This window comes from Salminus brasiliensis, chromosome 13 (genome assembly GCF_030463535.1).
Source record: "Salminus brasiliensis chromosome 13, fSalBra1.hap2, whole genome shotgun sequence".
Taxonomy (NCBI): domain Eukaryota; kingdom Metazoa; phylum Chordata; class Actinopteri; order Characiformes; family Bryconidae; genus Salminus; species Salminus brasiliensis.
The window spans coordinates 27,385,845-27,409,701 of record NC_132890.1 but is presented as its reverse complement, the minus strand read 5'-3'; the positions used below and the strand labels follow the sequence as shown (position 1 = coordinate 27,409,701).

The 23,857-nt window shown below is 38.3% G+C and overlaps 1 protein-coding gene across 7 annotated transcripts in view; it reads right to left on the bottom strand.

Annotated features, from left to right (window-relative positions):
• The window catches only part of celf6 (CUGBP Elav-like family member 6), a 189,695-nt gene extending 166,380 nt beyond the window's left edge, over window positions 1-23,315 (bottom strand). For all 7 annotated transcript variants that reach the window (XR_011980820.1, XR_011980819.1, XR_011980822.1 and 4 more), the window contains exons 1-2: window positions 22,998-23,315; window positions 9,875-9,957 (exon numbers count right to left, since the gene is read on the bottom strand). Coding sequence is in view for 1 of the 7 variants with exons in the window: in XM_072695825.1 (XP_072551926.1) it covers window positions 9,875-9,957; window positions 22,998-23,247 (333 nt within the window). In the remaining 6 variants the exon portion in view is untranslated. The remainder of the gene's footprint in view (window positions 1-9,874; window positions 9,958-22,997) is intronic.
• Window positions 23,316-23,857: the final 542 nt, after the last annotated feature.

Here is a 23,857-nt window from a genome sequence, read left to right as displayed (position 1 = left end):
TGGTGGTTGTAAAAAATAACTGGTAATGGATTAAATATCATTGTGTTAAATCACAACTGAGCAGGCACTTGTATCCTTGGGCCTGTTTACACCTGACATTAACATGCATTTTGTATCTGCATAGTCTCTGGATCTACTTTGACCGGATTCTGTTTATATTTCCGATTACACAACTGATTTTACTTCATCGTGTAAAAAACAGGTTTTTTACATGAGTACAACATGAGTACATCATTTCCATTTTACTCTCCGTAAACAACGAGTCTCATCAAAACGGTCCTCCTCCAGGGTTCAGGGTAACGTGGTGGCTCTACAACATGGTGGAACTCATTAACACTGCTCTCATCTACCGGTAAATAAGCATGAGCGCAAGCACACACACACACATACAGAGCAAGGGACAGAGAGAGAAGTCAAGATCAGTAATATTTACTCATACTAACATTTTTTTTATGTATTTCCAATTTCCTGACGGAATCTGATCACAGAAAAGACATTCCGTTTACAATGTGGTTTGAGCCATCCGATCGGAATCCGATCACAGTCTGTCTTGGGATGTTTACACCTGGCTTTTCATGCGGACAAGTGAAATCCGACCATGATCCGATCACCAAAAAACGCATGTCAATGGCAGGTGTAAACAGGCCCCTAGAGTCAGGAAAAGAAGTCAGTTTAACTGAGCTGGTAATCCTGTCTGAATGGAGCAGCAACGTCAGTAATAATTACTGATGTCACTAATAATTACTGAAAACTTCATTAATAAAATCCTGTGCGAATAAAGCTCTCTCTCTCACACACACACTCTCCCTTTCTATCTCAGCTTCTCTCTTTTGCTCCCTCCCCTGTCTCTCTCTCTCTCTCTTTCTCTCTCTCCTTGCCTCCCTCGCTCTCTTTCTCTCAAGTGTGAGGAGATGAAGTGTGACTTCATGAGTGTGTGTGTGTGTGTGCGTGTGTGTGGTACGGTGTTAGCCGTGAAGCTATTTCTGAAACCATGCTGTCATATCCCTTCACCCTATACTTCCAGCATGCATTTGCTCTGCTTTAACAGTTCTCTAGCCTCGTTTTGTCTGGCCGCACACACGCACTCACGCACACACACACACTTTAAATAGACACATCATTCAGTGTAGGGTGCGGAGCAACATTTCTCCAAACTACTCGAGCACAGTGTCATTCAGACATCATGCTGTGCAAACACACTTCAGCTGTCTAGAACACAGCAGCCATGAGCTGAGCTGAGTGTCTAAAGAGGATCACACTGTTTATGCACACTAGCGTTCCAACGTCTTGAATTTTGACATCTCAATATATATATAAATATATATATATAAATATATATATATATATATATATATATATATATATATATTTTTTTTTTTTATCAAAAATAACTTACTAACTGTAGTAATATTTTTAACTAGATTTCAGAAGGTCTTCTAGATCTTTTTGTCTCTGGGAATAATAATGTCAAAATGTATTTTTGTTGTAATTTACTTTATTTTCTTGTATTAAGATTTAATATCAAATTTTTCTTCATTATCAATGATCAGATCTCATCAGATCTCATGCATCTCACAAATTATTTAAGAATCCAGAATCCAAAAAAACATAACATGTTGCAAGCACGCAAAAATGACAAATTCAAAATGCTCTCTACACACCAGTGCCAAAGCATCACTTGATGGACGTCTCATTTGTGTTTTTGACGTGCTGCATCAAAAACACTGCAGTGAAAGCAGACGTCTTTCATCAAGACTTAAGGTTGAGGTTGTTCAAAACTGAATGAGGAGAAACAATCCAGCAGGTAGAGAACAGAGAGCTGTATGACCCTTCCTCAAAATTTACAGATCAGATCTCTTTTTCTTTGCAAATATAAGCAAAGATTATTGTTGTGAGAAATGTAGGGACTAGAATCAGGTTATTTTGGACCATTCGTTCTTCATGCTGTACAGTGAGAAATTGGCACTAATGTGCAGCAGTCATAGGCACAAAGCCAAAGTGTATAGCACTTAGTGTGTAACACTCACTCACTGTTATTGTGTCAGTATTGGTGTATGTAATCATGTCTAATTACACCCCTCATAATTGTGGTTGAACACATGGCTTACAGCTTTATTTTACTTTATTTACAAAAAAAGCCATGATTTAAGCATTAACTGTTGAATGGTCATTCCAAACTATAGTTTAGAGTTCGTAACTTTCCTTACTTGCCAGGCATGCGCTCCGTTATCATCACTCAATCATCCTTATTCAGTATCTTTCTCTCTGTCTCTCTCTCTCTCTCTCTCTCTCTCACCCCCCCCCCTCTCTCTCTCCGTCTCTCCTTTAATCAGGATGTAAACAGCAGCAAGGTCACTCTCCTAAATGTGTGGTCTGATAAGATGAGTGCAGCGTAGTTAATCCTTTCAACATGCTGATGAAGATTCTGCGCTGTTGAAGAGGCTGAAGTTACACTGTTATAGTGTGTGTGTGAGCGTGTGTGTGTGTGTGTGTGTGTGTATGTTAATTACACTTGTCCTTAGTATGACCCCTAAGACAGACTCATTGATATGCAGAAAGTCTAACTAACTTAAATCTCCACTGCTAAAGCCGGCTGGGCAGGGGGCAACCGTGTGCGCTTGGATTTGTGTATTTCTACAAACGTGTTTGAGGAGGAATATGAAGTGAATGTGCAACTGAGACAGTGTGTGTGTGTGTGTGTGGGTGGGTGGGTGTGTGAGTGAAAAAGAGAGATACACAGAGTGAAAGTGACTGAAACGAGTGTGAGAAGAAGAGAAACACAGAGTGTGTTTGTGTGTGTGTGTGTGTGTGTGTGTTGATTCATGTGTGATTAACTGTTCTGTTTGATGAGTCTGGTTGCTGGCTTTCACTGAGCTCTGCAGAACATGGCTGTGTTTTCTCTCTTTTTCTCTGCATCTGAGCAAACGCTGGGCCTGAGAGGCTCACACTGCTTCGCACTCAAGCCAGGGACACACACAGCCAGACATGAGCCACAAGTAAGCCACTAGAGCCTCCACAGTTACTTTCTATGTGGAATTGAAAGGAAATGTATGCTTTTAGAAAATGGTAGAGAACCTTTACATTATGTGGAGGTTTTTTAACTTTCACTCGTCTCATTCACTCGTCTCATTCACAGACCGATAAAATAATACAATAAAAGGTTCTATGAAGGTTCTTCTGTGGCATCATCCAAAAGAGCCCTATGTGCTCTGTTGGTAAGAGTGAATTAATAATATTATAATATAATAATATTACTATTAATGACAATAAATGATTTTTTTATGTAGGAAATACTGGTAACGTCTAGCCAGGAGTCTAGTAAGTATAATTTTCATTGGGTCTGATTCGCAAACACAAATGTACATGTACAGTTTCATTTGATAAGCAGTGTTTCTTCAACAACAGGTATGAAAGTAGAAAAATAAACAGGACCAGGCCTGGCTCGCACAACTCATGTAGTATTTTGGTGATTAAATTCTTCATACTTCAGTAACAACTGTCCTTTTAAGACTGACTCAATTTCGATGAGCCCCAGTTTCATCAGAATTGCCATAGCTAGTACTGACTGTGCACAGTGTACACATCAACAAAAGCTGAACGCTCACTGTAACGTTGCGGTGACAAATTCCGAACATTAAAACCCGCTGTCATGGAAACAGGGACAGCAACTTGCACTCATTCATGCTTCTCAAAGAAAACAAGAACCAGCGCAGAACAGAATCATGTGCTAATGTTTGTGATTCTAAAATAGAATACCAAGAAATTCATTAGCTGTTGTTTTGTAACAGTCAACCAGCTTCTGCATCTGATGAGTCTCAGTAAACCAGAGGTATGGATGTTTGCTTCATGTTTGGAGCTGGAAGTTAAACTAAAGCATACATGATTTATGATGCATCCTTTATCTCAATCAGCTTAGTGCCTTTCATTTAACCAGGAAAATCTCACTGAGCACCCTGTCCAATATAGGCAGCAGCACAGACAACACATAGTCCCCACATAGACACATTTCACTTACATTGCATATAAACATCTCATTTAAGACACTCACAGAGCTGTGCTGACTTCCATGGCAAGTTTCAAATCTTCCTGAAGTACATTCCAGTCACATGTAGCAGCACATCTAATGCCATGTTTTTTTTTCTAGTTTAGAACATACAGTGACAGGGACCTTAAGAAGAGTTATGAGAACTTTCTGAGAACACAGTTGGTTTCAGAAGTCCTGGAAGATTCTGAAGTGGCCGTCATAGTCACTTGACTTGAACCCCACAGAAAATCTTCGGTGGGATTTGAAGAAGGTGGTTGCGGCACACAAACCCAAGAATATTAGTAAAGTGAAGGTCACTGCCCATGAGGAATGGGCTAAGATTCCTCAGAATCCAGTGTCTGGCTATCCAGCATGTTTGCAGCAGCAGGTCATAACAGCAAAAGGGTCTCTTCTAAGTACTAAGGACACTTGTGATGAAGGGGTTGAATAATACAAAGACTGCTGTGGTCATTAAAAGTGGCATTTTGTGTAGAATTTGGAGAAAGTCCTTGTTCTATTACAGTTGAAACTTTGCAAAGTGTGCTAATAAACCTATTTTTAAATGTAATTCAGTTAAATTGTATTTGTATTGTGCTTTTACCCAGCTAAAAAACAGCTTTACAGAAATCCAGTAATAACTCAAAAGATCAACAAATCATAAAACATAAACAAGACCCTGGTGAGAAAGTCAAAGGCAACAGTGACAAGGGAGAACTCCCTCAGAGCTGAGTGTAGAAATCTTGTGAGGAACCAAGATCATCTGCCCATCCTCTTCTGGTCATAATTATTAATAAATGATTGAGAAAAAAATGTAATGGGGCTGAATAATCATGTACTACCTTTATGGCTGTTGTAACTGTATTGCAATTGATTATCAGGTGGGATGTCATTTACTGCCAGAAAACCATTCAGATGTTCACTCCCAAAAGATTTAAGATTTTAACTAGAATTGGCAAATTGGTTGGAAATGGACTCCTAATTGTTCAGTGGGACAAAGTAGGGCAGCTCATGAAATATTGTGAATATAAAGGAAAGGTGCTGCAATAACATCAGCCGCTAACTAAAAAAAGCAATGGTTCTAGCTAATCATGCTCATTAAAGCAATTTAGCATTAGAACTTGGAGCTTTTTAAAATCTGAGGTTTTTTAATTTCCAGTGTGCACTTATTTAGTACTCTACAAAAACAAATGAGTCCAATTCATGAGCGGAACGTCTCTTCTTTACCCAAGGACTAGGACTAGATCCAGAGCAAACCAAGGATTTTCACAGCCTTTATATCTTTTGTAAGGAAGATGTCTAATAACAATGTCATTAAGACATTATATATTATATATATATATTTTTCGTTCCTTCAAACTGAATTAAATCATGTATAAAAGCTTCAAGGGCTTCATTTTATGTCTTTACAACTTTACTACAGTGGATTCATATAAAAAACCCTGTGTGAGAGGATCACTAAATATTTTAAATTGTCAGACACTGCTTGTGATTCACTGCCGACATTGATGGTAAAAATGAAAAAAAAAAAAAAAAAAAAAAAAAAAAAAATATATATATATATATATATATATATATATATATATATATATATATACTAAATATCTATAAGTATAGAATACGCACGTGTGTGTGTGTGTGTGTGTGTGTGAGAATGAGTGAGCAGAACAGAAAGCACAAAGGGCAAGAAAGAAAATGAAGAAAATAATGATAATCGATGGTTTCATTTTGTCCCTGTCTTTCTCTCTAACAACACACACATGCTCTTTGTGGGCCAGGGCCTTTTACCCAGAATGCAACGCAGGACAAATGGAGCTCACAAGAGCACAACTCATTTTTAAAAGAGCAGCCTGACTCGACGTTGGCCCCTGTACACACACGCACACACACACACACTGTCTGAGCTCACACTGGACTGAAGCTTCTGCAGACCGAATCCCTGGTTGCCCCGGTTACCAGTGCACTGATGCGAGGCAGAAAAAGGATGAACCTGCTCAGAATCTGGATGAAGATCACCTACTGAATGTGTCAATTAATATGACTCCTGTGTGCTCACATGCATGAGCGGAAAAGTGCACATTTACAGTGTGTGTGTGTGTGTGTGTGTGTGTGTGTGTGTGTGTGTGCATGTACTTTACCACGGGAGTGTGCATATGCTGTTTTGTTGTTTTTCAGGACAAAAATGTCCCAACTTTCATCTGAAACCAAGACTAAATCTAAAATCTAAATTAGTGTCCAAGGTAATTAAGCAATGATAATGACATCGATAATGAGCATCAATGATAAGCAATGATATTCAGAAACAAGAGCAGCAGGTTATAAAAGTTTGGTCAGCATTAGCCTGCTAATGTTAAAACATGCAGCAATAGTTCCTTATGTGGGCAGACATGTCTTTCTATGATTAATTAATGAAAGAGCTTGGCTTTCTGAGAAACTCTCCACAAAAGAAGCACCAAAACTATCTACAACTGCAGTCAGAGAGCAGGAGATGAGGGCACAGACTGGTTGGGTGGTGAGGGGTGGTGGAGAGAGAGAGAGAAAGAGATGCAGAAGGGTCTTCTGTCTGTCTGAGAAAGCATTAATTGGCTTTCGTATCTGTACAGCCCCACTTAACGAGCCTGTTAATAAGCCTGAACGCTGAGAAGAAGCTTCAGAAAAGAAATGAAAAGAAACAAAAAGAAAGAAGAAAAGAAATAAAAAAAAGAAAAATATTAATGAACAGAAAAAAGGAAAATGAAGGGAAGGAGTTCTCAAAGAATGTAGCAGCTACGGCTGTCTGCGAAACCCTGGACAACCATGCTGAAATGCCATTTTTGTTGATTTATTGATTGTAAATGAATAAAGAACCAAACCTAAATATGTCATTTTTCTGTGATTTTTAGACACATTGTCTATTTAAGTAATGGCTAAAAATAAAATAAATTATTTATTATTATATACATCAATTTGGCATAGCCTTAAACAAACACAAATGTTTGTTATATTATTTTTTATATTATATTCCTAATATGATAAATCCAGCAAATAAACAGTAATTGTGTATTAAAATGTGCAGAAGATTTGTACTTTTTTACACAGAAAATCAACAATTATGTCAGAGTACACACAAAAGAAAAACATAATACTGGTTATTACACATTAAATATTTTAGCTTAATATGTTTTATTTTTAATAGGTTTTATATTTTTTTAGCATATTAAAATCAGCAGATTAAACAAAATTAAATGCCATATTTTCTTTTGTTTCCTTTGTTATTTTTCCTTTGTTTTAGTTTGATTTGTTCACTTATTTTCACTTCAAAAAAATCTACAAAACATGTGATTTGGACAGAGCATACGTAGCATTGCACACAACTATATATCAAAAATGCAAGTCTGAAAGCGGAGAAACTAAAAGAGACTTTTTCTGAAGCACCGTCCAGGTATCTGTTTCTAAAGTTGGTTAGACAGATATGATGAAGGTAGATAAAACACTGTCATTTGCACAGGAAAACAGCAGATACACACATTCTCTGCGGCGCTCTGCTGTCCCCGCAGCACTGTACAATATCAGACTGGTGTCCCACTAAAGCCAGGGAGCACTGTGTCCTCGGCTGGAGCAGGGTGGAGCTGGGCATTAGCCTTTATGACCGAGTCTGGCCTGCAGCTCTGTCACAGACGGGGTCAGCTTGGGTAGTTTTATTCTCCCTCTGGCTCTGAGCCAAACCTGATGATCCATTTTAGCACCAGTGAGCATTTAGTCAGACGGTTTGTGATACGCAAGAAGCTTTTGAAGGCTTCGGCGGACAACGTGTGTGTGTGTGTGTGCGTACGTGTGTGTGTCTATACACAGTCGCTGTCATCCCAGTCATGCCTCTCTATTGCCACGGCAACAGAAGAAAGGCTGGCGTGTCAGAATCCAGCCAGCGAACAGCAGACAGACGCTAGAGATGACAAGCTGCTTTAGCTCAGTAAAAGCACAATTACAGAGCACAATCACAACATGGCAACTCTGTGTTGCAGACAGGTCCACAGAGAAGTTCTGTTTTTACCTGTTCATGTTGTTTAATAACACTGTAGTTGGAGACGGCATGATAAAAGCCCTTTTTAATAAGCCATATGGAAAGCTTTAGGCTTTATATCTAACAGGTTTTAACTGATGCACTTAATTTACAACACAACAATACCACTTTTAACCAGATTTTCAAGTATCTGCAGATACCGAGTACCAATACTGATACCAATTTTGACTTAAATACTTAAATAAATACTAGTCTTCCACTTTGTATAGGTTGTTATCCCAAATAAGATGTCATAAGCTTGAAAGAACAGCATTTGCTGGTTGAGTAACTGCACATTAGAAAAGTTTCAGAGCTATTAAAAATAAAAAAAGCTTGACCAAACAGCTGGTGTTTAAAATTCATTTCAGAGCAGTGAAAAAAATGGCAGTTTAAAACCAAAGTGCTCATGCAGAAATTTCACATTCAGGTACGCGTCTCTATGTAAAAAGGTACTAAACTTTAATGTGTGGCCTTTAAACAAGCTGCTTAAACTGAAGTGTTGGTTTCAGAACCAATAAACACCACATGGAAACAAAAAGTGCTGCAAATGTAAAAGTTCCATCAAATGTCTGTTTAATGGTAATAAGTATTTATAAAAGGCTTTTACTGGTTGTTTAATTAAATGTTTGGTTTATAACAAAGTATGCAAAAAAGAATGTTCCATGGGCTTCAGTAAGCTTTAATAATACTGGTGCTCTCCATTGGTGATACCGATACTGTGTGTAAGTGGAAGTATCGATGCTGATGCCGATACTGTATCAGTATCACTGCAACACTATTAAACACTTTACTACTCCACAGGAAAAATGCATTTGATAAAAATGGTAAATATGGTAAAAATTATATTTTCCCTTTATCAAATTAAACAGGATTAATTACAGTATCTTTAATGAAATGTGGAGTTGGTCAGTGTTATTAAGCACTGATGATATCATCACATCATCACAAAAGCATATTGTGTATCACGATAGCAACATTTATAACGATTCACTGAAATGTTGTCAAATTGCCCACCCCTACTAATGAGATGGTTTTGACTGTGTGTTTGCCGAGATAAAATTGGTGATTTGGGGCTTTAATCAAATTAACAGATACACACATACAGTACTCTAAATATTTGTAACCCAGATTTGAAAAAAAGAAACACATCTGTTTAAGGTAGCATATGCTTTTTTATTTTTAATTAATTTTATTTTATATTAACATTTAAATAACATTTCTCTTTTTTTTCATATTTCTAGATTTGTGAGTGTGAAAAGTGTGTAAAGGCATTGACAATTCAACAAAAATATCTTGTTAGAATTCCCTTATCAGTGCATCCCAAATTATTATTATTATTATTATTATTATTATATATCTCAGAATGCCCTCAAACTCTGGGTCAAATGAAGTCACGGCTTGCTTAAGTCCTGTATGTAATTAATAAAAATGGGAATTGTAACTAGAATTCCATCCAGTATGTTCTGAAATGCCTTTGAGTTTTTATGTAGCAACAGCACAACTCCCACTGTCCAAGCCTGTGTGAGGAACAGGCGAGTCCTAACGGAGCATCCATAAAGAGAATAGCAAGATCATACAGCACAGTGACTGAGCAACCACAACCACATGTCCAGTCAACTCCAACATCACAGGCCTGCAGTGGACATGATCTGTTTTTGGCAGATTATGGGTTCGGTTGAGAGCCCAAAAGCATGGAGAGTAAGAAAGAGAGTGAAATAAACAGAAAGACTGAGAGAGAAGGAGCGAGAGACGGGGTATACCGACTGAAAAAGACAGAAAGGTAGAAAGAGAAGAAGAAAAAACTGAGAACCTACCCCAGGCAGAGTCTTCTGTTCATGAAGAGCACTCTGAGCCTTCAGTGCAGACTCCCTGGCACAGTAAGTTAGAAAGGCACATCCTGAAAAACATACACAGAAACAAACAACCAAGAAGAGAGTCAGTGGAGGACACACTGGTTTCAATTTCTAGCTCCACGGGCCTCACAGTAATCAAAAGAGGGAAAAGAACTCATCTTAGACGTCCCTTTAGTTATAGTTTACCCGTAATTTTCCTTTCCTTTTTGCTGTTCTCAGTGACAGAATAAATGCTTGTAACAGTTGGAATGCCAAGTTGTTTTTGTAGAATATAGACCAGTTTGTCCAAACATTAAAACCACTGAGAGGTGAGGTGATGATGGCATTACAGTGACACTTGTCGAAGGGGTGGGAAATATACATAGTAGGCATCAAATGAACATGATGTCCATGTGTTGGAAGCAAGAAAAAAATGACTAAACGACTGGGTCCGAATTTCTCCAGACCAGCAGGGTGGGGTGTTACCAGTTTGCAGTGGTCAGTACCTATCAAAAGCACTCCAAGGAATGACAACTGGTGAACAGGGTAAAAACAGGGTAATGGACAGGTCATTTTCATACCTGCACCCTGTAGTTCCTTTTCACCCTTGGTGCAAGGGTGGGCGGGTGTGAATACAGTAATCACACTCGAGTGCAGACCGAACCAACCACTCCGAGTCCGGTCCCAAACGTACTCTTCTAAGCTTGATCCGACCCAACTCAGGTGTACTCCTCAAATATGAGCATATATATACTTAAATGTATTACTTTGAGTATATTAAAACCAGTTCATTTGCAGATGCATGTATAAAATGATTCTTACGAGTGAATGAGATTCACATGCTTTAATAATATTACAGAACCGCATAAGCATAAAAGTACAATGGAACTACAGCCATTCAAAGGTAAAGCAGTAAATATAATATTTAGAAAAGTGGAGATTAAATCTGGAGGCAGAATACTTGACTGCAATTTACACATCTATAGTGATTATAAAAACAGTTGACATTTGCACTGCATTATTTATGATTTCATAACTTTTTGGTTTTCCTCAAATATTTTAAACATTAATTAAACAAACAACTGAAATATCCACCATGATTACATCAACTTGATGTAAACTTAAAAGAATAATTCAAAGCAACACAGTCTGAATAAGAAAAATGAGCACTGATATTTGATTGGAGTTCAGACACTGGAACCAGTATGGAGAGTGTCAGGCTTGGCTAACGGAGCAGGGTTAAAAAAAAAAAACAGAACCAAAAACAGTCAGCTTAGAAAAGCAGTCGCATCTACTTACAAGCCTTTCCAAAGATGCAGACTAGACAAAGTGTTCATGTGCAGCTAAGAGAGGGAACACAAACCAGGTCACAAAATAGCCTTAATAATCAAATGAGTTAGAATGGGCTGTCTTAAAAAGGAATGGGGGGTTGGTTTCAGACTAAGCATTCTGGGAAGTGTACTGTTTAAGGAACAGGACTGCTGAGACAGAGAAAAAGTTGCATCACTGCATCATTTAAAGTATAAATGTTTGAATACACATCTGGATGGCCTGATCTGATTTACAACAGTGACTCTTTAAAGAACCATCCTGCTGACAGGTTATTTGCAGAACTAAATCTAAGGAATGCTTTGTTTTTTTTTTTTTTGGCACTGCATCCTATGTGCTGGGCATTTTTAAACATTAGATATGCAGATCTAGAAAAAACCCTTTACACTATGTGCAGGCTCAGTAAAAACCAAAAAGATTCTTTGTACTCATACAAAAGTTCCTTAGAGAACTAAAAATGGTTCTTACAGAGTAACATTTCAAGCACTTTTATTTTTTGGAGTATAGCTGTTTTCTCTGTTGTCTGAGAGTGAGCTGGCAGTGGATGACCCCAAATGGAAAGCTTTTACTCTTCATCGGCTGCATCATTTCCCATTTGCCCGCAGGATTTCCCAAGGGGGTTCACGGACACCAGCAGCACCCATCAGTCCTCAAACAGTGTCCTAATGCCTGGGTCCCATGCCAGGAGAACTCTCTTACACCACCACCATTTTCAACAATCTACATCAACATGCAGATAGACAAGGGGACATTATGAGCCACATGTTGATGTAAATTGTTGAAGGTGGTGGTGTAACATGCAGATGCATGAGGGGAAACTAAGGGCCAAACTGTGCATAACGTACATACAATAGCGCACCACAGTCTTGAGTCTAGAGCTTACTCAGAATGGTGCAACAAAGAAAAAACGTCCAATAAGCAGTAGTTCTGCAGATGGAAACACCTTATCGATGGGAAAGGTCAATAGAGAATGGCCAGACTGGTTCGAGCTGACAGAAATACTATGGTAACTAAGATAACTCTGGCTAGAAGAAAAATATCTCTGAATGAACGACACATCAAACCTTGACAACAAAAGATACGAACAAATGCTGAAATAAGGTTCTTTTGCTCTGCCATCACTCAGCCAAAGACTTTTCTGAAGAAACAACAGAACAATTTACTACTTAAAATATATTTATATAAAAACATTAAAAGGACAAGTTTTAATTAGGGTTTTTTTCCTTGTCCTCTAAAGCTCTATTAAATAGAAAAAAAAACTTTAATTTCAGTCCAATGACAATTAAAATACAGACATTTTCATTTTAAATCCTTTTCAAAGGCACCCTAATTTTAATTTGATGCAACTGTAATTGCTGTAACACAATAAACAAGTTCCTGAACAGAACTGAATTAATTAACACTCAAATAACGCATAATTAGAAATGTAGGTATTGCAAAGATTCAGATCAAACATTTAACAGATACAGAGGTGTTAATCATCTCAATGATCTTTATTATTCAACAAAGGCAAAGAGGAACTTAATGCATTCTGGAAAATAAACTGAACTCTACCAAAACAGCTGCATGAATCACCAAAGACCTGGCAGTGAATAGACATATCACAGACCCTGTTTAGGCCTGGTCACTTCATGCAGGGGACTAATCATGGGGGGACTGCAGCATGTAAAATCATACACTATGGCATGTAAAATAACATACTCTGAGACTTTCTTTTTTGCACAGCACAGGAAGAGGCTGAGTGGATAAACAAATGATTTCCACATAATGAGTGCATTTGCATATTCCGTACCACACAGCAATCAGGTTTTAGTCTGACTAACCAGAGACACATTTCACTACCAAGTGTTAATGCATGTGACTACGCTTTGGGAAATGCTGGAGACATCTTACTATTACTAACTTAAAAAAAATCCTACAGCTTAGAGTTCACAGCAGGAATCTATGGGTCTGAAAACTATAGTGAAATAGAAGTGGACCAACAGATGAATTTTCAGAGTGGCTGGGGTTAAGAATTTGAGGCTGCTTAAATACTCACAGCAGTATGCTTGATAAGAATGAAGTGATCATTTGAATAAGCTCTTTCCACACTTAACACATAACACATAAAATGATTATAAAAGGAACCATATCCTGCATTTTTCTTAATTTTTTAAGCTGATGCATTTTTCCCTAAATAACTAAGTTTGTCCCTATTTTGTGTTGATTTATGTACCCAAAACATTTGTAACTCATTTTACAAACAGTCTTCATATTTTAGCTATTATATTATATTCAAGCTATTATGCAAGCGTCTTTGTCTTTAAGACTACATCTGTAAATGTACAAATTTGTCTGTCCTTCCACTGACCACTTTTGGTATTGTAAAATTAATGTAGATGTAGAATTACAGATGTAATTATGTACCAGTCACTGCATTCTGGGGATACCTTACAAGACCTGCCGATTTTTGGAGATGCTCTGGTCGTCTAGCCATCCATAATTTGGCCATGTCAAAGTGGCTCAGATCCTTACACACTAGACATGGACCAAACCGTGTTTTTGGGGACTGATCGCAGATCGTCTCTCTGCAAGATCGGTGTATTGCCAATACCGACGAGGGCAGGGCTGGATGTCACATTTACCTTTCCAAGCAAACATGGTGATGCATCATTGTGCAGGGGTTTTGTAGTGCTTTGTGCAGTCTCTCAAGAAATGTAAAAATATACTCTGCTTTTTGGAATCAACCTCATTTAAGACTTTGTTGAGCCTGTGAATTCCCATACATGCAGAACTGCACTGTGTAGCTCAGAGTCTCATTAGCACTGTGTGCTCGTTCAGCTGATACTCACTGCTCTGGGCTGAGTGATGGACTCTTAAAAGAGTGGTATCTGGTTATGTGTGGTAAAAATCTTTACACTGCTATGTTAGTTTTATACCTTCTACAAAAAAGCAAATTGAAGTCAGAGGAATAATAAAACGCCAGTCTGGTGACATTCTATTTAGACACAGCTCATTTCAACACTGAATTTACACTGAATTGAACTGCTGGGTCCTGTGATGTCACACAGAGCTGCAGCACACAAAATATGGATCATATGATCTAATCAGCTCTCAGGATTGGCTAAATTATCGGCCAATTGTATTTTTGAGTTAATAAGCAGCCACTACCAGTGCACAAACCCACTTGACCATTTTTTACATCTTTCAACATATGAACTGCAAGAACGGACTGTTCACTGACTGCCAAATATGGATATCCCACTTTCTCTTTCGCAGAATATGGTCCCTTCAACTTCATATAGTCTCATCATTCAGGCGCCTTCCTGATGCTGGCCCGGACTGATCAGTTTTGCTTTGTTTCTAGAAGTGGAATTTATGATGACCGGAATGGACACTTTTTCAGCTGAAACTGAAACAGAACTCACAACATAACTGTGCCCTGATGCAATGAATCATTCTTGTTGTAAAGAAATGTTTCCAAGGACCCAACAACAATCCCCAAGAAACTTTTGTTGAAGAGTCTGACCATTAAAATAAGGATGTCAGGTATTCACACAGGGTTTCAGCTAAAAGGCTGAATTCCATAGCTGATGAGTTTCAGTGAAATTGCTTTCCTTTCTTCCCACATTTCTCCCTTTGTTCATTCCTTTTCTGCTTTATTTTGAGGAATATAGCCAGTGAAATGTAAGTTAATAAAAATAATGTGATTTCATGTTACACTTTATACTTTAGTGTTTGTAACAAAGGCTTTAAGCTCCAACATTTAGCTCTACATTTTAGCTGCAAGGCCTTTTGACTGAAGCCTCACTTGAACACTCTCAAAGGAAAGTTTCATAAATGGTTCTTGGCTTTGACGTACATTTCTAAGAGAAGCATTTCATTGGTGTAGCTTCATTACTGTGAAAGTATTTAAACTTACATTCTCACATACACATATATTTTTTAATAAACCATAAATTGAAAGATATTCATCATTCATCACTTTACTTGGAAACCAAAAGTGGACTGCCTATGGTATGGCTCTAAAGAACGCTTTAGAGCTTTAGAGAAAGAACAGAAGCTACATATAATAGCCTAGCAGCACTTGCTATACTGTTGATGTTTATGAGAAGTGGAACTACTGTATATTTCACATAGAATTTTATGTTGCAGCAATCAGATAAGCTGTCGTGGACATGTTAACTGAAGATAATGATGACAAAGAGGACACCTGAAGGCCATCTTTAATCAGTCAATTATGTGAACTTACCTTACAGTCATTCTTATCTGATTATGACAGACTTCTGCATAATTCAATCGCTGACAACCAACAACTGTTTTTCAGATTGGTCTGATGTAAAATTATGTGTTGTGGAGAAGCCTACCGGCTTCTTTGCAGTGGTGGTGGTAACAGGTATCATGATGAAATAATGGTGGGAAAAGTTCAATCAGGCATCAGGCATAATTTCTGTAATAATTTGTGTTTTTGCAATAACTTTATGTAAGGGAGCTCTTAGAGACGTTAAACTATTTAAACCAGTGGTTCCTGTCACCACCATTGTGAATAACTATGGCTCAAATCTCCATAGAACACAGCATTTCACACTGAAACACTCAGAGCAACTTTGTTTACATGTCAATCTTTTAATTATGCAGAACTGGTGAAATTATATTTGAAACTAAAGATGGAAAAGGTGGAGGGGTGCCACCTTATTACTGCAAAAAGCATACTGAGAGAATCAGGCCTAAAAACTCAGATCTTCACCTTCTTCAACAATATGGGCCTAGCTTGCTTTCCTGATTAAGCTAGCCAAAGTGCCAGAATGAAAAATAACAGTGAATGTTCGTAATTTGTTGTGCTACATAGAAAATCACTTGCATTACAGAGAATATAAGAGCTTCATTTGTCAGTCAAATAAATTCAACCACATTATGCAACAGCATCGCCTGTGCCAAGAACTGTCATTCTTCATCAGAACAAGGGACGGAAATCAGAAAGAGACGAATGTAAGTAATGTACTGGAAGAAATAACAATTCACCAAGCTTTTTCTCTATTCAGCACACTGTCTAACCTAGCTCATTAAAGCAGCAGAATCATCACTCCAGAGTTACAGTCTTTCCTTTGACATTTCAGTACTTTTGTGTGTGATAGAGTCAATTTGTAAAGCTATTTAAAACCAATTACATCATTTATATGGGGCTAGTGGGGCACGGGTAATGAATGATAAAATTAAACATTGCATAGCCCTGGCTAACTCCCACCGTGGCAGACCTTTGTGAGCTCTGGAAGTGGCTGCTAAAATTTGACAGATAACCATGGTCAGCTGAAAGATTTGCCCCCCACGGACGTGCCGCTTATCTGGCCGGCAGACGGAGTGCTGGACCAGTAGGCAGCACGATGCTCTTAGACACACACATACACACATGCACACACTGAGGGAAGGTGATGGATGCTGGAGCCATGCACATGGAGAGGGTCAGTACTGACCGGCTTGGCTGTCTGACTGCTTACTACCCCTGCCTAGTTAAGCTCACTCGCAGAGAAAAGAGCTCTACAAGCGCTAATTCAGAGTTTTATTCGGGACAAGGATGAATTATTAAAGATAAATCATTCCAAGGACATTTTGGTTTGGTGATGAATGAGATACTGTCGAGGTGATGTGTATATCATCACTGTTGTAATTAAACTGGAGGGGTGTAGGAGGTGGGTATGTTTTCATGTACATTAATGTTTAATACATTTCTATTGGTACATTCTTCCAGAAGTGTTCAAACAATGTAAAATCAATCAAAACTCTTAACAATTGTATTGATTAGTTGTAACTAGAGATTGACCGTTTATTTGGGCCAATAACAATCACTAATCATTTTTCAACTCGACTGGGCGAGCGCTGATACCAATCGAGGCCACATTAACCTTTCCAGGCAAATTGGAAATGCATCATAATGCAGAGCTTTGGTAATGTCCTGTCAATTGTCTCTCAAGATGAAATTAAACTTTTTGGAATCAACCAAATTCCTTTACTCCACTGACAATAAATACAACTTGACAATAGGGGGAAATTACCCAGCAAAACAACCTAACTGGCCCAACCCAGCCAACCAGTATAAAAAAAAACAACAACCCAGCTTTACAGTAAAATACTGTATTTATCATTTTATTGTGAAATCCTCTTAAGATGCTGTACTGCTGTACTCATACCATAAGGTTGATGTTGGGGCGTGTAATACAGCATTATGAGCTTTATTTAGTTTAATCTTCTGCTCCAGATGAGAACAGATTTATATGTGGACAAAACTGTGAATTGTTCACTGGTATTGCCAGATGTGAGGCTGTGATCATTAAAAATGCATAGCCTACTTGACTTGTGCATACATGCATAATTTGAGCATTCATGGTGCAAAACATGCTGAACAAATATGTTTACTGGTATTGTTTGGTTTTCATTTGAATATATCTTTGAATTTATAAGCATGCTGAGTTGCATTACAGTACAATACAGGAAATTACTGTATTTAATTTAATTCCAGCTAATTGCTCTAAGTGTGTAATCTTATGGTCCGGGTAATATACCCTCATCATTTTCACTCTTTAGGGAATTGTTATGTGTGCAAAGTTTTTAATGTTTATAGAACCTCCACATAATATTACAAAGCTTAACTTTTGAATTAGTGTGGGCCATTAGAGGATTGAGTTCTTCAATAGCATCACTCTACTGTTATAAAGCATATTCCAACACCAAGAACATCACACTAGATTAGAACCTTAATCAGAGCATATATTGTAAGCAGGGTATAAGCAAGGTGTAAGGTTTCTATATAGTACTGATTGTACTGGGTTATTTGACACGTTAACAATGGAAGGGTATATGGGACCATTTAAAATGATTATTCTAGTTCTGCATCATACAGTATAACTATTGTCTAATGAGCTCTTGAAAATCCTATTTTTTAGGAATCTAGTGTAACTTAAAACAAGTCCAAATAAAAGTAAAGTGAACTCAAATAAAGCTTCCCTTTTTTAAATGTAGATACTTATGGGCTATTGAGTATAAATATTCCAGAATCTACAGTTCATTAATTACATCCTAAGTGCAAGCATTCAGTGAGTCTATCATGGGGTTTTCTGTATTATGGGTACCTCTGTACAGTATGCATCTGTAAGGGCAAAAAAACATGTAAAAAGCAACACTGTGTGTCCAAGCACTTTTACAATCTGTAGAAATATGGGCCTGAAGTTCTCTACGATAGAGAACAACTGTAAAAGTCAAACTCTTTAGCTTTTGCGATGTCATTCTCCTTGAAACAGAGGGCTCCTGAGTGTTGACATTCATAGACGATCGAGGACAGGCCCAAACAAAGAGTGTTATTTTAATCGATCACTGAGTCATGGGCGGGGGTGAGCTATGGATCATTATGGACTAGACTGGAGGTGACTGACAGATAGCTGGAGCTTTATGACAGCTGGTGTAGTGCAGAGAGTCTCCAGGCCATTGTGAGGCGCTCTGTGAGAGGCAAACAGGATGATGGTGCTGTTTTATTGGTTGTATATTGGTGACATTGTAATGCTGAAAGAGTCACTTCTCTACTGTGTCATTGTCCAACAGTTATTGGAAACAAATTAGATGAACAGATGTTATAATAAAAGTAACTGCAGTGGTCAGTAATATGATGTTTGTCAGTAAAGGTATTGGTATGTTTGTTAGAAGAACACAGTTTTTAAGAATACAGATCTGGTTGCTGACGTCTTTGTGAACTCCAGACACTGTATGGATTTGTTCAGCTCCACCAGCAAGTCACCTGATTTACTATAAAGGAGGACCGATACTACTTAGAGAAGGTATTGGATGGGAACTGTAAATATTGGCCTTCAATCAGAAAGGCTTTGGGAATTTTTAAGCTAATAAAATCATACACACACACAAACAAGTACACACTTACTCCTCAGCTTAACACATCATTAGCTAGAAACAGAATAGTTTTAAAGAGCTTCACCACAAGTGCAGCTTTCTTATTTATTTCTTTTCAGATATATTATAAGAGACAATTTTACATAAACTTTCATTAATAAATAGTTTCAAGCTAACTATAGTAAAGCTTTTGTTCATCCAAATACAAGTTTTTATTCCTGTAAGGGTCAGAGTAAAATGATACAATATACAACATACAATAATTGAACCACAAGAAGAGGAAGAATTGTGAAATACTGTATAATATGATGCAGTAAAACCATGATATTTTTGAGACGGTTCTCATACTGTGAAAATCTCATACCGCTGCAACCCTAGTTCATACTGCTGTCTATTAGCTAGATAATATGTACACATTATACAGGATTTTTCACTTTTACAAATCCCAAATGTTCCTCAATCTAAGCGAACAGAATTGTATTTGTTGCTTCTAAACAGACTGTTTTTCTATGGCAAGCAGAATTAAACTCGCCAACTGAGAAGCGGAAACCTCCGACAAGTGTATTTCAAGTTAGTTCATTACAATATTTGCTGTTATCAAAGTCTGCGACTTGAGTCCTGGTTTACTTACACTTTGTTTCACATTGTCTGAGGTGGAGAGAATTGTATGCACTACCGAAGCACTCTAGCATGAGGCAGATATTGAATGGACTACGACTACCATATTTCAATTCATCGGTTTGGAAAAATGACTGCTACTCTGAACATTCTCCATTCAGCGTCCCTGTGTGGGCTTTGATTATGTTGTCACTGTTTCTGCCTCTTAGGGTGCATGAAATATGCATATTACAGAAGTGTCATTTTATTATTAATTGAATGATTTAATCATACGCTGTGCATAAATTACTGAAATTTGAATTATGATACAAGGGGCCAAGTTTATGCTAAATGAACTGTAACTGGTGAACGGTACACCGATAGCGAATGTCTGCACGTATAGCATGATCTATTTGCATCATTAGTTCAGGTCTTCGAGTGTTTACGCAAATGTGTCAGCCATTGTTTGAAGGGTAGAACGATAACTCCTTCAGATCAGTTAAAGTGCATTTCTGAAAGCCAGTTTTTTTTTCAAACCCAACACTCTGTAGCCAGTGGCATAATTAGGATCTTAGGAGCTCCAGTGCAAAACAACATAATAGCACCCTCTTATGAGAATCACTTTCAGTAAATAAAGAAAGACAGTGTACTCACTGTTACTGACTATTGTTATGTCTCAAACAAGTTGATGCAGTCAACGCAAGCCACTCCACCCAATGGCATTGCTTGCCTTAGATGAACTGTTCAGATTGCAATAATTATACAGTATATGATATTTAGTGGTCTTCCTCGCTATATAAGGTTACATTGATTCCTAAGAATTTTTATTAAGTATGTATTTTTATCATTATTATTTTTTTGTCATGTTGCAGATTGGAGAACCTGTTTGAAAACCTCTTTGGTTACCATGGATGAGCTGCCTTGTGGCTAAGAGGGAGATAAACAGGTGTTTACCATTTGTCGCCAATAAAGTTTACAATATTTTAAAATGACAACAAAAAAGGTGTTATAACATGTTATAAGTGGAGTACATTAATTATCCACAATTAACGGCTTTTAGACTGTCATTTTAACAAAACTAACTGTAAAACAAAAAGTATTCTTTATGAATAATGTAAATGTAAGAACATGGTATGCTGATATATCACTGTCTAATACAGTTTAGAACTGCAAGAAAATATGTGACTAAAGACAGAAATATGTTGTGATTTTTAAGTATTGTGACATTGGAGTCCTTCCTTGCTTTTGGTGCATTTGGGGTTTCTATGTCATTTGAAACAAAGGACTTTAAGTGGTGGTTTTTATTAAGCATTGTCATTTTGTGTTTTTCATGGTCTAAGAGACGGTTGCTGCATATTTTAGGTAGTTTTAAGTAATCACTATCATAATGGCAACTAAGCTGAGATATAGCCTTTTTGGGGGGTGTCGGAGTTCTTAAGAGAACACGGTGTCCTTTTTCCTAAAGAGCAGTGTTGGTTATACGTTTGCTGTTTGACTGTTTGTGATTGAGTAAAGCTCTTTGTGAGAAGTGTTGGCAGCCTACTTCAGTATGGATTGTCTTTATTTGCCCTTTGTAGTTTTTAAATGAGCAGTTGACCTACATGTGGAGAAAGTAATGCTTTTAATTTGACAGGTTATTAACACGTTTAAATAAAAAACATTTTCACAACCCTTCTGGTATTTAATTTAACCATGATTTCGTTCTATCTTGCATTACTTTGTTTTCTGACAGTCTGTAGAACGATAACCGCTCTGTTTTACACTTATTTTTTTAACAGTGTGTGTGTTTGTAATGTTGCTGGAAGCTAACTGGTGAGGTACGTTGCAAAGACACTGGGTCATTCTGTGACTCATGGATGTACAATTGAGTCAGTATCTATACGAGGGGATCAGTAAAGATTTTAAGGCCCTGGTTGCTGGAGACCCCCCTGCACAATAGAGATTTTTTTAGGTGCCCTGGTTCCCCAAAGTAGTTATAGTACTGTCTGTAACCACTGTGGAGGGCGGAGCCTTCATTGGGAGTAGGGCACAGGGAACTGGACATATGAAGCATCATTATTCTGAGTGGAGCACCACTGAAAGAGATGGGAAGTGATGTCTACAAAAAGACCCTTTTAAGTTTCCTTTAAGAACCCGAGACGTATTTCGTTCAAACTGAGAAACGTCACACACTTCACTGCAGGGAGGTGAACTTCTGGTCGTGCACTTTCTTTCCGAAGAACAATACAGAACAGTGGCACGAAGGTGTGGAATATTGAAATGATCTGAAGTGGTACTCTGTAGATTAACAGCACAGAGACTGCTGCCTGACGGCGAAGACTGAATTGATGTACTGATTGGCCTAATTAGTGTTTATATTAAAATAGCTTCATTATTCATTAGCATACATTGTCTGTGTGTTAATCAAAGCCACCACCCGACACTGGTCGCTCACATGCAGCACAGCTGTACTCTGTAGTTTGAACGCTGGGAAATGTTCTGCCCTTTTCGTTGCTGTTTGCTTCTTCCCCAGCCTTAACTTCATTAATCTTAATCGTTTAAAAGGGTTGATATGGGGAACTGAAGGAAGGGCACTGGATCAATGGAAGAAGGAAGCATCTGAGGGACACATTTTTAATGGGACATTTTTTTTTGTAAAAGAAGCCCAGCTGCTGGTATATAATTAGTTGATACATTTGAATGAATAAATAAATCAAAAGAGAAAAATTTAAAAAAAGAGAAAAAAAAATTCATTATTAAAATATTCCAGGTGCTGAGTTTGACTGTATGAATAAGGATAAATAAAGGATAAATGAGTTAAATTCACTATTTAATATTTTTAAAGAAACCTATTCATCTGAGTCACTAAATAATTGATTCATTAACTGAAGCCAGATTTTATTACATTTCCAGAGAGACAGAGACGTCAGATGTCTGTGTGTGTGGTGTCCAGCCCAATTCAGTCCCTCTTTAAAGTCAGTAAAAGCAGAATGGAGCAGCATTTTGGGCAGTAGTAGCAATTCACGTGGATGTGGGCTGGAGCAAGCATGGACACATGTACGTACACACAGCCACGCTCACACACACACTCACTCACACACACACACACACACACACACATATATACATATGGGATCAGTAGAGCAGTCCAATGCATGCTGGACTCACTCACGCTCGCTCTGTTATATCTCCTGTGTCACCCATCACCAATCACAGTCATTTAGGATCTGCTGGAGTGTAGATATGTGTGTGTGTGTGTGTGTGTGTGTGTGTGTGTGTGTGTTGTTGTTTTGGGGGGATAACCGTGGAAATCAGAGCTCACACCGACCTTTATGCATTCCTGTGAATCTGTCTTTGAGCACGGTGAGTTCGTATATCTTCCCAAATTCCTCAAAGAGGGGTTTGAGGTCCTTCTCCTCCAGGTTGCGCGGTATTTGTCCGATGAAGAGCTTGATGGCGTCGTGGTCCTTCATGGGGATGGTGCTCTGCCCAATGCTGAGTCCGTTCATTCTGCTGGAGCTGTTCGTGGTGCTGAAGCCATTCTCCTGCTGCACTCCGTTCGCCGTGACTGTAGCCATCTTTCTCTTTCTCTCTCTCTCTCTCTCTCTCTCTCTCTCTCTCTCTCACTTTCTCCCTCCCTCCCTCTTACTCTGTCCCCCTCCCCTCTCACTCACATACACACAAGCTGCTCTCTCTCTTTCTCTCTCTCTCTCTCTCTCTCTCTCTCTCTCTCTCTCTCTCTCTCTGCCTCCAAACTGCACACTCCCCTCTATTTCTTTTCTACACTCTCTCTCAGTCTCTCTTCCTAGTCTTTCTTTTTCTTTCTCTCTGACTCCTTCCCCCCTTTCTTTCTCTCTCTCTCTCTCTCTCTCTCTCTCTCTCTCTCTCTCTGTTCAGTATGTATTGTTGTGTTTTATATGTTCGTCATTCTCCGTGTCGTTTCCAATCTGTTTTTCTTTCCCCGCGTGTCAGTTGCCACTCTGGCGTGTGACGTCAGCTCGTAGGCTCTTCACTACGCCCCCCCCCCAACCCCGTTTAATTTGCATAAAGAGCGCGGCTCAGCCAATCGCAGCGCTGACTGACCGCAGGGCCCAGAGGGGGCGGAGTGAAAATGCAAACATTTGTGTAAAGGGAGCTTGTGGGACATGAGAGGGAAAGACAAGACACACATTCAAGACTGAGAGAAAC